A 14,647-nucleotide genomic window follows, 5' to 3' on the forward strand; every position below is an offset into this window, starting at 1 on the left:
ACCTCTGCAGATAGCTGGTAACAATACAAACCTTGCTGGATGTGAGAAAGGTCTGTGATTCACCTCATATTAGCCAAAAGTACAGAAGAGCATCACACACATGACAAGAGCACACACAGAATAGTACTTGGATTTAATAGTCTTAGCAATGTGTCTAAGTAGAATTTTGGCACTCAGTCCAGCATGGTAAAGATAAGTCAGTTCTAGAGCAAGCAACATTGGTTTAAAAAAAAATATTGAAAGTTGACAGAAAGCAAAAATCATCTGATGCTCCTAAAACTACTGAAGTCATACTGAACCACAATTTGGGGCACAGTTCTGGCTCTATAGAAAATTTAAGAAATTACATATAAGTTAATGAACGCACTAAAGATATTTTGAGAACACACAAACTAAAGACAACAATAACAAAAACAACCATTTATTTTACACCTCAAGAATTTTACCAAGCACCTTACATACAGTACCTCATTTAATTCTCACAACAATCCAATGAGACTATTACTCCCCCTACTTTATAGATGCAAAAAAAAAGCAAGGTATGAAACGTCAAACAACTTTCTCAACATCAGCCAACTGGTTAGCAGAAAAGTTGGCACTGACACACAGCCTTGTCTGACATCAAAGTCAATTTTCTTAGGCACTATACTATGCTGTCCACTCATCACACAGGACTTGATATCAGGATTCCCTGTCCAAAGTGACTGAAAGTGATTTAGTTAGCGAACTCTGAAAAGACAAAAAGAGCAATTCAATAAATGCCTGCTTATCCAGAGATAAAGAGTTCAAATCTCTGATGCTTTTACAAATTCTGCTCTTGATTTTTATAGAATAGCAACAAACAACAAGAAACAGATACCTTGGACTTATTTGGAAAAAATAAATTTGAGCTGTATCAAGCATGTCAAAGGAAAGAGCAAATCCAACCAAAACTTCTAGAAACACACGTCAATATAACAAATCACATGAAGTTCTAAATGATGACGCTGAGTCAAGAGAGGACACTTCCTGCTGGTCAGCTCCATCTAAACGACCTGCCAACACCTCAGATTTAATACATAAAACTCTGAATTCACCATCTTTAGACACAAGCAAATCTATTTCTCAATTCCAATAGAACACATATTCTTCTAGTCACTATAATCAAAACTTCAAGATCATTCCTGACCACTCCTCCATCCAGTAATTTGCCACATCAACTTGCCAAGTCTACAACCGGTATATTTATGAGTATTTCCTCCTTTTCATCTGTATGCCATTTCCCTAGTTCAAGTCTTCAATAACCTATCCTAGTAGATTTTTAACTTGTTTCTGTGCTTCCTATTTCCTTTCCCACCAATATTCCACTTGTCAGTATCAAATTCCCCATTTTGTAATCTAACAGGGGCTCCCAAATGACTATAAGCTAAAGTCCAAATTCCTCAGCCTTAATTCCCATCTCTAGTCTTACCATTTCTTCACCTAATTGAGTCAAAGGTAATTAATCTCCTCCAGGACAATTATCATTCACTGCCATAAATCTGGTTGCACCTCTTCTCTCTCTTTATAACGTGCCCTTGCACTCACTGTAACCCACCACCCCTCTTTCCTTCATCAAGAAGTAACATGGCATTAACAGAAGCAGCATATTGGAGCCAGACAGTTTGGGTAGCTATTCGATTTCAGGCAAGCTTAACCTTCTGGATCTCACTTTTCTCATGTGGAAAATGAGGATAGTAGTACTAATTTGTAGAGTTTAGGTAAACATTAGAAGTAATAAACATAAAGTGCACACCGAAAAAGGCACTTGATAAATGATATCCATTATTATTATGCCCAAAGCTTAGTCAGTCTTTAATGCCCACTCAACTGCCATGACAACAATCAGTTTTTTTCTGTCTCAGAGCCACCTGAGTATGTCTATCATTTCTACAAAGCTCTTATGCTTAAGGACTCTGTCTTACACAGCCGTATATCCCAGAATTCCTTGTACTTACCATACAAATAGCAAGCTTTTAATAAATGTTGGGTGAACAAAGGCACGAATAAAACCTCAAAGAATTAAATTACTGTTAAATATATTTTATTGTATCTAATTACTTTGAAGGATATTTTTAAAGAATTTCCTATAAAATAAAGCCTTTTATCTGGAATTTCTTACAGAATAAGCCATTCTGAGTAAAAGATTATTCTGGTATTAGTGCTGAATGGTACATTCCAAATTGTTTATTTTTTAAAGAAAAACTTTCTGAAACACTCCCCAGCATTCTTCAAAAGAACACTCAACAACTAAATGATTTCTGTACTGATCATCCTATTCACGAGGAATGCATGTGTCTAACAGCTGCCAGGCAGATGTGGACAGCAGCACATGTGACTTTCCTTCTCATGCATTCACACTGTTAAATTATGACATTTGGCTGCTGTTATATGGATTGATAAGATATAAGGCAGTCCCTACCTTTATTTGCATTAGTGGTAAACTTTAGATCCTCGAGTGTTATATGAAATTACTGGAGTTTTCAGAATTTTGCTCCCCTTTACGTTTGAGCATGGAGACATACTGAATGGGTACACTTGTCAAAAAGCCTGTCAACAGATAACCAAAATGATGATGATGGGAGTATTAATAAAACCACTAACATTTACTGAACATTTACTAGGTTGTAGGCACTGAGCTCAGTCAGTACACTGTAATAATTATCTCGATCCTCTTAATAAACCTAAGAGATAGGTACTATTTCAATTTCCACTTTACAGATGGGAAAACTGAAGCTCTGGGAAGTTAAATGATTTACTGTAGGCTGAACAGTGGGAGCAAGTCATAGAATTCAAACTAGAACCCCTATATACCATACTGCTGATGTCCTTCTTTCATTCAGCATCACCCAAAATAGAATGATTTAAAGAAGTGATTTTTAGAAAGATTTAGAAAGATAAAGCTTGATCCTTTAAACATCAAAATAATTTATTTGAAGCCTTTCTACCATGCATTATATATAGCCCTTATGTAATGACCAGAGTACATAACATAATTTGTTCTTGCCTTAATGGCTGTATACTGATGATCATTAACTGTGCTCTGGGAAGCTTGGTGATGCCCTCTGAGCCTGATGAAAGAACAGAGCGGACTTTTTGCTGAATTCCCCTCAACTGTGGTTTGAGTTTGCTGAATGACATTCATCCCCATTTTGTAGTGCTCTGCTCCATGACCCCCTTTGGGGTGATGATGTAGTACCTAGCTGAATATGATCTCTGATTTTTAGTGATTTCTGTACCCTGTGTGCTGTGGCCTTTGCTTCTAACCTCCCAAATTTTTTAGAACAGGACTATGAAGACCGAAAAACAATCTTTGCCAAATTTTTGATGTAAAATCAAGCCAAATGTTCTCTATACTTGAGAACAGGGGTAAATCTTCCTATAATAATAGGATAGTTTTTGTTGTTGCTGCTGAATTCAGAGCACTTCTTTTTGATGGGGGTATTGCTATTGCATAAGTTGAAGAGAGGAGAAATTTAACTGTTTTAATTAGGCATTAACATGGATGATAATTTCATAAAAAAATACATTTTGAATAAGCAAGAGTTTGTTCTATGTAACTTCAAGCCAACAAAGAAATTGTGTGTGTGTATATATATATATATATATATGCTAAAACCAAACTCTCTTAACAAGAACAGTAAGAGGAAGATGGTTACAAAGACTTGCATTAGCTATAAAGGAGATTTCTTGACAGTGAGTAGTGTTAAACTGGAATGATTTACCGAAAGGTTTTTTTTTTTTTTTAGTGCAGTGATCCTATAAAAATTTCTTTTAAATGACATTCAAAAGAAACACATTTTTGCATTCATTTTGAAGAGGCAAAATAATTGTTAGCAAATATGGATGTGTTTAAATTAGTAAAAGCAAAACTTTTCTTCTACTTCAGACCTAGATTAACATTCAAGAAAACAGTACCCACTTCATTATTTCATAAGCAAAGGCAGTGGTTTTACCAATATGTCTAACACTAATACTTTCTCAAAATATCTGAGAAATATGACCACATGTGGTAAGAAGATTAAGGTGTTTTCTGGCAACCCCCTCAAAAGCAGAACTCTCGATTGCAGAAAACAAAAAGTTTTCGGTGGGGAGCCATGGGGGCTGCCTTCTGTCCTATCAATCCACAAATTCTCAAATTACAGATCTGCTGTTGTTTTCTGACACATCTGCTTTGCAATGTAAAATAGTGTTTTCTTTAATAAGAATTCTTCAAAAAGCCCTTAGGCTCCTCGCCTTTGTTTGCACAGCCTGAGAGTTTTCATTTAAAGTTTTCACACTGTTTTTAAAATTCTCCATTTTTGTTTCTAAAACAGTTAGGCGAAGTCCATAAACCTCAGTTTTGGCTTCACATTTTAGCAACACAGAAAAGGTAGAAAGAAACATGCAGAGAAATTCTTAAGGTTTCAATAAACGAGATTACACCAAATGACCAACAATGATTTTCTCCCTCCTTTGCTGTCAAAAATGTCAGAAGGTGGAAAGCAGATACTTTCTATATAATCCCTATTCCAGGGTGGTAAAATCTATTAAACAAGGAAACTCACAGGTAAAATCTACTCTTGTTTACTCAGTGGCAACTCTGACAATCCAATAATGTGAAAAATAGGAATAGAGAGTAAAATGATCACAGAAACATGTTAAGTTCTTTCCTAATGATCACAGCAAGGTTGATACTTGATGTTCTCTGTGGTGACTAAATTGGACCTGAAATCCAGATAAAGCACATATTTCTCAGTCTAAAGATACATGCTTCAATGTGCTCCAAGTCCAAACTTCAATTCCTAAGGATATAGCATCCATTCATCCCGTCATTATAAAAATAAATAAATGGATGATTTTTTTTAAGGTCTCCACTAGAAACACATACATTTGATCCTTTTACGTCAATTATGTGTAATCATAATAAAGAAATTTCAACTCTTTTTCACACTATAATGGAACCGAGAAGGGAGGTAGTGACAAATACATACAAGTATCAGGTCTCGACAGCCTGAGCATTCTCTCTCTTCACCTTTGACCCAACTGACTGTTATTTGAAGCAGACAATATCCACTTTGATACTCCCTACTCATGGCTCCCTGAGGGAATTCCTTGGGAAGACACGATCTTTTTCAAGGAAGGGATGTCACTTTGTAACTTACTGTATTTCTACAATACATTCTTATACAGTCCAATTTGTTGGGAGTGGGGGTAATCTAGTTATATGAAAATCATGGATACTCCCTTAGTGCCAAATCCTGTAGAGGAGACAGATGGAAGAAGTCTGATGCTGTGCTGGTGAAGTCTATTTTGTCCTTAACATCTAATATGGTGGATCAGGCCCTGCCCTATAAGACACGTGTCATGCTATAAGCTAACTGGAAAGGGAAGAGAGTTTGGACAAATGCTAGATAACTAGAAAAAGGAAAAAAAAAGAAATTTTCTTATATATGAAATAATGGTCTGAACCTACAGCTGTGTCTTTGAAGTGTTATTCCTATTCTGTTTCTTTAGGCCCATCTTCAGTTTTATTATCAGAATTCTTTCTTAAAATTTCTCATTCCTCTTTAGGTGTCCTTTTTCAAAACTTCAACCTTTTAAAAGTCTGCTTTCTAAAGCCTTAATTCCTTTCCTTCATAACATGACCATGACTTTGTTCCCTCTCATTCAATGTTTCTGTCAATTATTTTTTATAAATCATTTGTTCTTCACTGGTCAGTTCCTGGTCTACCAGGAACTAGAATCTCTCTTTGTGGGACAGGCAGTATAGAAAGATTGTTAAGAGTTTTGGTTCTAAAATAGGGTAAAAGCACGTTTGACTTCTAGTTCTACCTTTACTGCAGGCAAAAAGTCACTTACATTCTCTGTGGCTGAGCTTCTTCAACTATAAATGGGAAATATCTTTTAGAATTGTTGGAAGAACAAAATGCTAAAATATGTATAACCATACCAAGCACGAAGAAGGCTTTACCAGACACCAAATGTGCCAGAGCCTTGATCTCGGATTTCTCAGCCTCCAGAACTGTGAGAAATAAATTTGCATTGTTTATTAGCCACCTAGTCTATGTTATTCTGTTACAGCAGCCAAAATGGGCTAAGATATGGTATTAATATTTCCAAATTTGTTTTGTTGACCACCGATCATCTGGCAGGCATGAATGCCTTCAGTACCAAAGGAGGCAGTATATATACCCAGCAGCAAAGGGAGACTTGGTCCATGAAAAGCCTCAATTAGGAAAATCTAAGAAAGAGAGCTTACCGAAATGTTCCCTGGTCTCCTACACTTACAGATATTACAACTGCATGAGAAAGGGTTTAGATGTTTATTATCTTCCTTTAGGTGACTATGGCTCATGTACATCCTTGAGAGAGGCATGATGTTTACCTTCATTTGCTGTCATTTATAATTTCTGCCAAAAGTAGGTTATGCATTTCCCTATATTCTTAAACAGAATTTACCAGCTACCATTTAATCTCTCTTAATAAATCACAGTCATCCTTTTGATGTACAAGCTGTACAATCATGGAGAAATGTCTGCAGGGGTTCTTCAATGTGCAGAGTTGCCTGCCCTACCATAGAATGGCTCCAGGCTGCTATGCTTTTTCACTTCTCATATATTTTTTTAATAGTTTATCTCTCTCCTCCCTTGTTGTCAAGCTGCCAGTCAGCTGTCACGTTTTACTGCTGTCAGTGAGCCTGCCTTTATCGCACCCCCAATTTGATGCTGCTAATCTGCTGTCAGCTGAAAAATCAGATAATCAAGACCTCTGAAACTGCATTTACAATAAGTGATGGGCTGAGCAGTGGATGGAGATTTTGAGATATGAGTTCCAGTTCCTGCTCGGTCTATATCTAGCTGTGTGATTACCAGAAGACACAACTTCTCTGGGCCTTGATGTCTTCATCCATAAAAAGAGGAGCTGAGTCTATGTGTATGTGTGTGAGAGAGAGAGACAGAGACAGAGAGACAGATCGCATCCAGACTTGAATCTTAAGTTTTCCCTGGCTATCAGAAAGAATATATAAAATTGTTAAATTAAATTCAAGGATACATTTTAGTCATCACTTATTTAACCTCATTCCTCTGAATTTACTACTGACCCTCTCCTTAAAACTCTCTTCTCTTTGTTCCACAAGATAATTCTCTCATTGTTGACCTCCTGACTTTTTTACATTTTCTTCTCATTTCACTCCTGGGCTCTCCTTTCACCAGCCCCTTAAGTGTTAAGAGTGACAAAGACCAGTTCAAAGTTAAAGGTCAGGGTAATGATGAGAAACTAGCAACAAGCCTGAGAAGCAGCAACCTGTGTGTCCTGGAAGCCAACTGAAGAAAGTGTCATAGTGTGTCAAATGCTGCTGCTATGTTAAGTAAGATGAGGACTGAGAATTGACCACAGGATTTAGAGGCATGGAAGTCATCAGTGACCTTGATAAAAACAGTTTCAGTGGAGTGGCTTTAAAAGAGAACAGTAAGAATGAAATTGGAAAGAACAATTCTAAACAAATATTTCAAGAGGATTTGCTATTGAGGGAAAGAAAGAAATGAGGCAGCAGCAGAAAGAAGTGGAATCAAGAGAGAATTTTTTTCAAAGATGTAAACAAATAGCACTTTTTGTGTGCCAACAAGAATGACCCAGAAGAGAGAAAAACTGATGATGCAGAACAGAGAAGGAAAAATTGCTAGAACAATAGTCCTTAGGTATGCGAGAAGAATGGGCTCTGGCAAAGAAGTGGAAACAGGGGCTTAGACAGAAGCAACGTTAGTTCATCCGAAGTAACAAGTGTGAAGGTGGAGAATATACGCTCAGAAGCACACAACCGGGCAGACGTGGTGGTGCCAGCGTATAGAAATTCTCTTCTGATTTCTTCTACTTTCTCAGTCATAATCTGAGAATGAAGACAGAATATTTGGTATTAGGTGCTTACAAAGAAAGGAAAATGCATGATTAGTTATCTAGAAGAGGGAAAATGTGGTATGCTTGCCATGCAGCTCAAAGGGTCCATTTGAATTTAGGTGTCATGAATTTAGAGTAGGCTAATAATATGGCTGGATGTTTTTCTCCTAATCAAATATGAAGGAAAAGGTGCAAAAGATTTGAGAGTATATGAATGAGAGTAAGTATGCTGACAGAACACGGAAGTTAAGCTGGAGAAAGAAGAAGGAAAGAAGACAAGAGAAGAATGAAAATGAAGAGTTGGCTCAATCAATGGATAGTTGGTTCTGGTAAGGCCAAAAGGCTGTTTGAGTCGGGGTGATAAAGAGAATAAGTAAACACACTTCTTTATACTAGGCTGTTCCTTTGCCAGAGTACCTCTCTATTTGTATGTGTTGATTAAGAGAGGGCAGAGAGGAAGACAGTCTTTTATATTTAGGTGGCAGTGAATGTGCTAGGTTACAAAACAATGGGAAGGGAAGAGTTAATAAGATGAATTAACATTTATTGGGGGGTCTAGTATGTTCCAGGCACTATGCTAGGCATTTGGTATGTATTATTCCATTTAGTCACTACATCATGCCTATGTGGTGACAAGATAAATATAATCATAATCTCTAAAGAACCTAAGCTCAGGGTCATTACACTTGCACAGGTCACAGAGCTAGCAAGTGGTGGTGAAGACTCAGGGTTTAAGAACTTTCTCATCCCAAAATGCTGAATACAATAGTAAAATATTTTCAAGCAATATTTTTTCCTGCTACTATTCTTCTGGTCTTTGAGAATGAGGCAGCAGAGAAGCGAAGAGAGCAATACCTAACAGTAGGTGTCTCAAGCCAAATATTACTGAATTCCTAAGTGACAGACATACTCTGAGCTTTAATAGTTATCAACTTTATAAACCCTCATATATTTTGCTGAAACATGGCTTTTCCCTTTCCCTGATTAATACCCATTATATTATATTATTATAGCACATTGTATTAATAATTTAATTATACCTTCTGCTTTGTTTTTACTTAAATTCATTTTTGCCATGACCAAATAATATTTGTATAGGGAGAAAGATATAAGCATTCAAATATTGTTTTTTTTAACCACTTGGGTTATTTTGCCTTTGGATTTACTAAATATTTTTCAACATCTCAACAAAATAATACTCTTTTAAGACTGCAGGCATTAGAATGATTGTCATTCATGCAAATAATCACTTACTTACACTATATGAGTTTGGGCTGGATAAAGCAAATTACCATTTGAAAATAATTCAAATAACACTCTGGGCTAAGACCTTGCTTATGAATGTTATCTTGGCCACAATATTTCTTAACCTTCTTCCATTTAGCTAGATTTATTTATGGTAATACAGTCCAAATTAATAAACTATTCAATTGCCACAGGTGTATTAAAATATATGATGTTGTAGGAACATATCAGAAACTAATGAATTTTAAAACATTATATATTTAGAATTCTATGGCAGTAATAATTAAGATGTGCTATAACCACCTATTCACCTTAAAGTTACTATTATATATTTTGACTATATATTATATGAAAAACTTAAAAACATGTAAAAAAAATAAGGATCATATTTTTAAAGTATGATCTAAAGTATAAGCTATGTTCTAGCTAATCACAGATCCAAAGTATAACAATTATATTTTTCAAAAGTTGAAATTCTCATCACACATAAGAAAACGTCATATACACAAATACATATTATATATACAAATATACATGAAAATCAATTGTGATTTTGGTTTCACTTAGCTTGATAGGTTTCAAAACTGCACATAAATCATTAAATGTTTCTGACAAATGACCTATAGTGGCAAGAAGCTTGGACAGTAAACAGAAAATTGATTCCAGAGTCATAGGATCTAAACTTTAATCCAGTCTATGACAATAATCAGCAGTGTGAGCGTGAGGAAGTCTTTGCTTCTCTGGGTCTCTGTTGTCTGAACTCCACAAAGTAAGGATAGGGCAAGGCAGTCTAACTTAAGTTTTATGACTCACTAACTTGATCTGGTATTAGGTAGATTTTTCTTCAAGAAATATTAACTAGTAAGACACTCAAATAAATCAGCATTAGGGGTGTGGATGAGGACTACTGTCCTGACAGTAATATCTGGGTGAACTCAGTAAGTCAAGAACATAGAGACTATCGCTGACCTCCTACATAGCATGTATGGACAATAAAGTGTTTCCTGCCTTCATTTCTAGGATGGGGAAGAGACAGCGGTCCCTGAACTCTTTTTAAGGACATAGTCAGTTACAAAACAGCAGCCTCCCCAGCTAGTATGAGTCCCACTGAAGTAAACTTTCTATTCACAATGGGGGAATAGTCCCGGTGGTAGTAAAAACAATTTTCTTAGGTTTAATCAAAAGTGAAAAGGAATTCTAGAATGTTCCCTTTGAGCCACATCATCCGTTACTAATTCGGAGTAGACCCAGCAACAAGGGTAGTAAAAAATGTCCTTAGTAACTGAGAAAGAGAAATGGCAATTAAGTGCATTCTCAGCCCAGCGTAGAAGATCTAACTCTTTACTAAGATAATACAAATGATAAAAAATGGAAGAAGGAAAAAATAGAAGAAAACAGCATGGGAAATGAAAGTAATCCAAGCAGTGAGATTTAACATTGATTTACTTAGAACAGTTACTATTATATATATAAACCAATGGGTATAAGCTGAATGCAAAGATTGAGAAATATGCTCAATAATGACTTCTGTAACAAAATGACAAATAAAGAAATAAAACAGTAAGTGTTAAAAGACAAAGCAGCTTGCTTTGGCAAACCAATAAATAAGAGAAAAGAAAGAACTCAGTATCAGAACTAACCATTCAGTGATAGGTTGGACATGTGATTTTTTAAAATCTGTAAATCACAGCAGGATGAAACAGAACTCAATTTTCTAATTAACCATACTTATGCTAAAAATTTAAAACTGGCAAGAACACTCATTTCTATACATTTGAGGAAGAATTCATGACAGAATATTGAAAACGGAGTCAAACATACTGACCTGCTCACATCAGGAAACCTGATGGGAAAGTAAACAACTTGGCACTTGGGTCTGATGATGCTTTCCAGATCCTTGGGCCTGTGATCAGGAATCAGCTTCACAAATTTTCCAATAGAAGTGAGAAATGACTCCATATTAAAAACCGAGTTGAATACCACTACATCAGTCACCAGGCTGTAAAGGGAAAGAATAAATTCAAATGATGAGCCCACATTAGCTCAGTTATTTTTTATGAGCCTAAGACCTCTATATTAATCAGAGTTTATACTGTACCTTGGGTTTGCAAAGGACTCTGCACTTCCGTCAGTATTTATCAAGACGCCTCTAACAGATAAGTTAGCTTCATTAGTATTATATCATGGGAAGTTACATTGTTGGCATCAGGGAGGAAAGGAATTAAATGACTTAATGGGATCCTATGAGGCTTCAAACCAAAGTATATTTTGCCACAATGTCAGGAACTTTCCAAACTGTATTATCAAAAGCAGTAAGCATAGTAGGACCTTTTTCTTTGTGGCCCAATTACCCACGTTGGGTTTCTATGTCAGTGATGTACAACAGTTTACACCACACTACTGAGAACAGAGCATCTGCCATACTTTTCACTATCTTCAAGGAAACTAATTCAAGTAAAGCTATTTCATACTAGAGCACACTTTCAAAATACATGGTTAAAACCTATTTCTTGTTTTAACTCTTGCTTCAAGAAACTGTCAGGTATTTTAAAGTTCTGGGACTATACAGGAAGGTTACACAAATAACTTATTCACTAATATATTATATTTGGAGTAGTCAGAGAAATAGAAGTAATTGGTGGAAATGGACCCAGAAAACCCTATCACTAGGTCTTATTGATCACGTAAAGGAATGTATTATAAAAGACTACAACACCATAGACCTTCAGAAGCAACAAAATAAATATAATGTTGGCTATTGCTTTTGATGAAAAGACAGTGTTCCTCTCCTTAGTATTTTTTAAAAATAAAAATAATCTAAAATACATAATTATAAGAAAATGTGAAAACAAAGTTTATGTGTCATAAACATGTCAGCAGTTTTCAGAATTGCCTATAACATTTTCTTGGAAACCAATGAATACAAATGATAACCATGGGTGAGCTGGGTAAAACCTGAATATGTAGTGTATTACCTTTATCAGTCAAAAAAACTGACAATAAAAATCGTTGTTTTGATTTTTTAAATGACCCTCCTCGCTTTAAGCAATGATTCAGTATCTCAGTGTCACTGGATCTCAATAAAATGCACACAAATGCTTTGATAAGAAGGTATACAAGATCAAATAGACAAAGCAGGTAATTTCGCCCCAAAAAATGATAGATCAAGAAAACTGAAAGAAGACACGTTAAGTCCATAAGACTGCAAAACACAAATAAGCAGAGCTTATAGAACAGGAATACCGTAGAAAATCCTCACTTTAGTTTAATTCACACTTACTGAGACAAAGTTTCTATTATTAATACATACCGGAATGAAAAACTAACAAAAGGAATGTTGATTTCCCACCCCCATGCCTCCCTCGCAAATTGCTTTTCCATACAAGTATTTTTTCTAGTTTCGATCTAGTGCAAATTTGGGGGTAGAGGTGATTACAACATGGGTAATACAAAAGAATGCCACAGAAATGCTGACACAACACCAAGCAATAAGGAAACCAGTATAATAATACACCAAAAGTTGAAGGATGTTTTACAGCTAGTCTGTTTTCACCATATGTCACATATTGTAATAGCGACCCACAGGTCATAATATATAGTTACGACATGTGTTCATAAGTCAAAGGGTTAGTGAAACCTCTATTTAAGGTGAGTGCTTATGTCAGTCATCTCTAAAGTCCTTAACTGCCACACGGTCAAGAAAGAAATCTGACAGTGCCAACAAAAGCAGAAGTCAGCAAGAAAACTAAAGAAACATTTGAGGAAGCAGGAGTCATACTTTTCAAAGAGAATCTGAACAGGACTGCTTTCTGACACTCTTATTTTTCCTCTGGACAACCGTGAACCATTTTTTTCTCACTAAGAAGCCAACCGATGATCAAGTCCACTTCTTTCTCTCCAAGATTGTCCATCAGTTTACCCTCTTGAGAAGAGCAATACTGAAAAATCATGCACAAGCTTTTATAGTCTCATTCCCTACGAGCAAAAATAATCTTTTATGAAAAACAGACAAGGGGTGGTAAGATAAAACTTTTTTTAGATATTTGCCCTCATAGGGCATGCAACTCAACAGCTTACATTCTTAAAAACCCAGTCTATGCTAAATTAAAGATCCAAGATAGTTTATAGAAATGTGCTTTTCCATGCATTTCCTCCCTGATATGAGTGGGTATAACTTCCATTAACTTTAAAGCCACCCATAAAGGGAAAAATAGACTTAATTTTTTTTCCTCAGTTATTTCTCCAGGGTAATAAACACACACTATCTGAGGGAAAGAATGATGCTAATTCAAGAAATCAAAAGAATATTACAAATGTTTTCCATATTGATAAAGCACAAAATGATTTTATTTTTGTTTTTAAAACATATTTCCCTTCTCCGTTTCAATATAAAATAAAGTATTTTAATTTTATTATGAAATTTTAAAACGGTTGCTTTTTTATGAGACGTTTGGCGTGAAGCAGTTCCACTCTAGTTTGATGGTACTGCTACTTCACAATTGAAGCAGCTTGTAAAAATGATGACAGGAAAACATTTACAAAATGCTCAAAACACAGAAGTATTACCACATAGCTGCTTTGCTATGTCAACTAAACTATGGAATATACTTGCTGGAGTTGGGAGTCTGTTTAGACACGTCACCAATCCCAACTGCTAATAACTATTTAACAAGGTGAGTAAAATGTACCCAATCACCGCCAAACCGACTCCATTTGGCTGTTGCAGTTATGTGAATAGGATCCAACAGAAAAGCCATTTCAGAGTTGTTATTAATTTCTTTCATTAACAAGCTTCAGGAGATAGCCTTTGTTGAAGTAACAATAGAGAAGGACCATCACCTCTGAAATGTCATGGTATTTTAAGACTTTGCAATTTCAGAAAACTCAACGAGGGGAAAAAATAACAACACTACCACCACCTAAAGATTCATTTTCCATAGTTTTCTCCTACAAACAACCATCTATAAAGAAACAGGTGGCAAAGGTCTACATATATTGATATAATCTATACCTACCATGAGAGAATTTGGTTGTATCCATATTGGAAATCCCTCTCCTGACATTTCTTGACCGGATACACCAATTGGTTCTCGTGGAAGTAGAGAATCTTTTTCAATTTCCCAAGGTCAGGCCGAAGGGCAGCCAATTCAGTCAGGTTAAGCACTGAGCTTGCAAAGAGGAGCCTAGGAAACAAGGAAATTAGGGTTTACTGTCCCAAGCATGCTTGAAGGGGTCATTCTTCACCCTCTGCTCCTTTTCCCTCAGCCCAGCCCAAGAAAAACATATCCCCTATAGGGACACATCAATAGTTAAGCCTTAATACCATGTAGCAGCATTCTAAGTTTTGATCTCTTAAAAAGCAGCTGCTAAGAACTATAAAAGCTGGGAATTGCATTGGTCTTCTCAGCTCAGTTACTGAGAGATGCAAAATAAAAAAAAAGCTGGATGGATTTTATTGAAAAAGGCAAGAAAAGCTCTATCTGAAGGACAAATGGAACAAAGATAA

At 35.9% G+C, this 14,647-nt stretch overlaps 1 protein-coding gene across 43 annotated transcripts in view; it reads right to left on the reverse strand.

Moving 5' to 3' along the window:
• Nucleotides 1–14,647, reverse strand: part of GTDC1 (glycosyltransferase like domain containing 1) — a 424,081-nt gene that overhangs the window by 221,339 nt on the left and 188,095 nt on the right. For all 43 annotated transcript variants that reach the window (XR_011528723.1, XR_011528722.1, XR_011528719.1 and 40 more), the window contains 2 exons: nt 14,157–14,324; nt 10,967–11,140 (listed from right to left, as the gene is read on the reverse strand). Coding sequence is in view for 38 of the 43 variants with exons in the window: in XM_070581300.1 (XP_070437401.1) it covers nt 10,967–11,140; nt 14,157–14,324 (342 nt within the window). In the remaining 5 variants the exon portion in view is untranslated. The remainder of the gene's footprint in view (nt 1–10,966; nt 11,141–14,156; nt 14,325–14,647) is intronic.

The sequence above is a fragment of the Equus przewalskii genome, chromosome 17, assembly GCF_037783145.1.
Source record: "Equus przewalskii isolate Varuska chromosome 17, EquPr2, whole genome shotgun sequence".
NCBI lineage: Eukaryota > Metazoa > Chordata > Mammalia > Perissodactyla > Equidae > Equus > Equus przewalskii.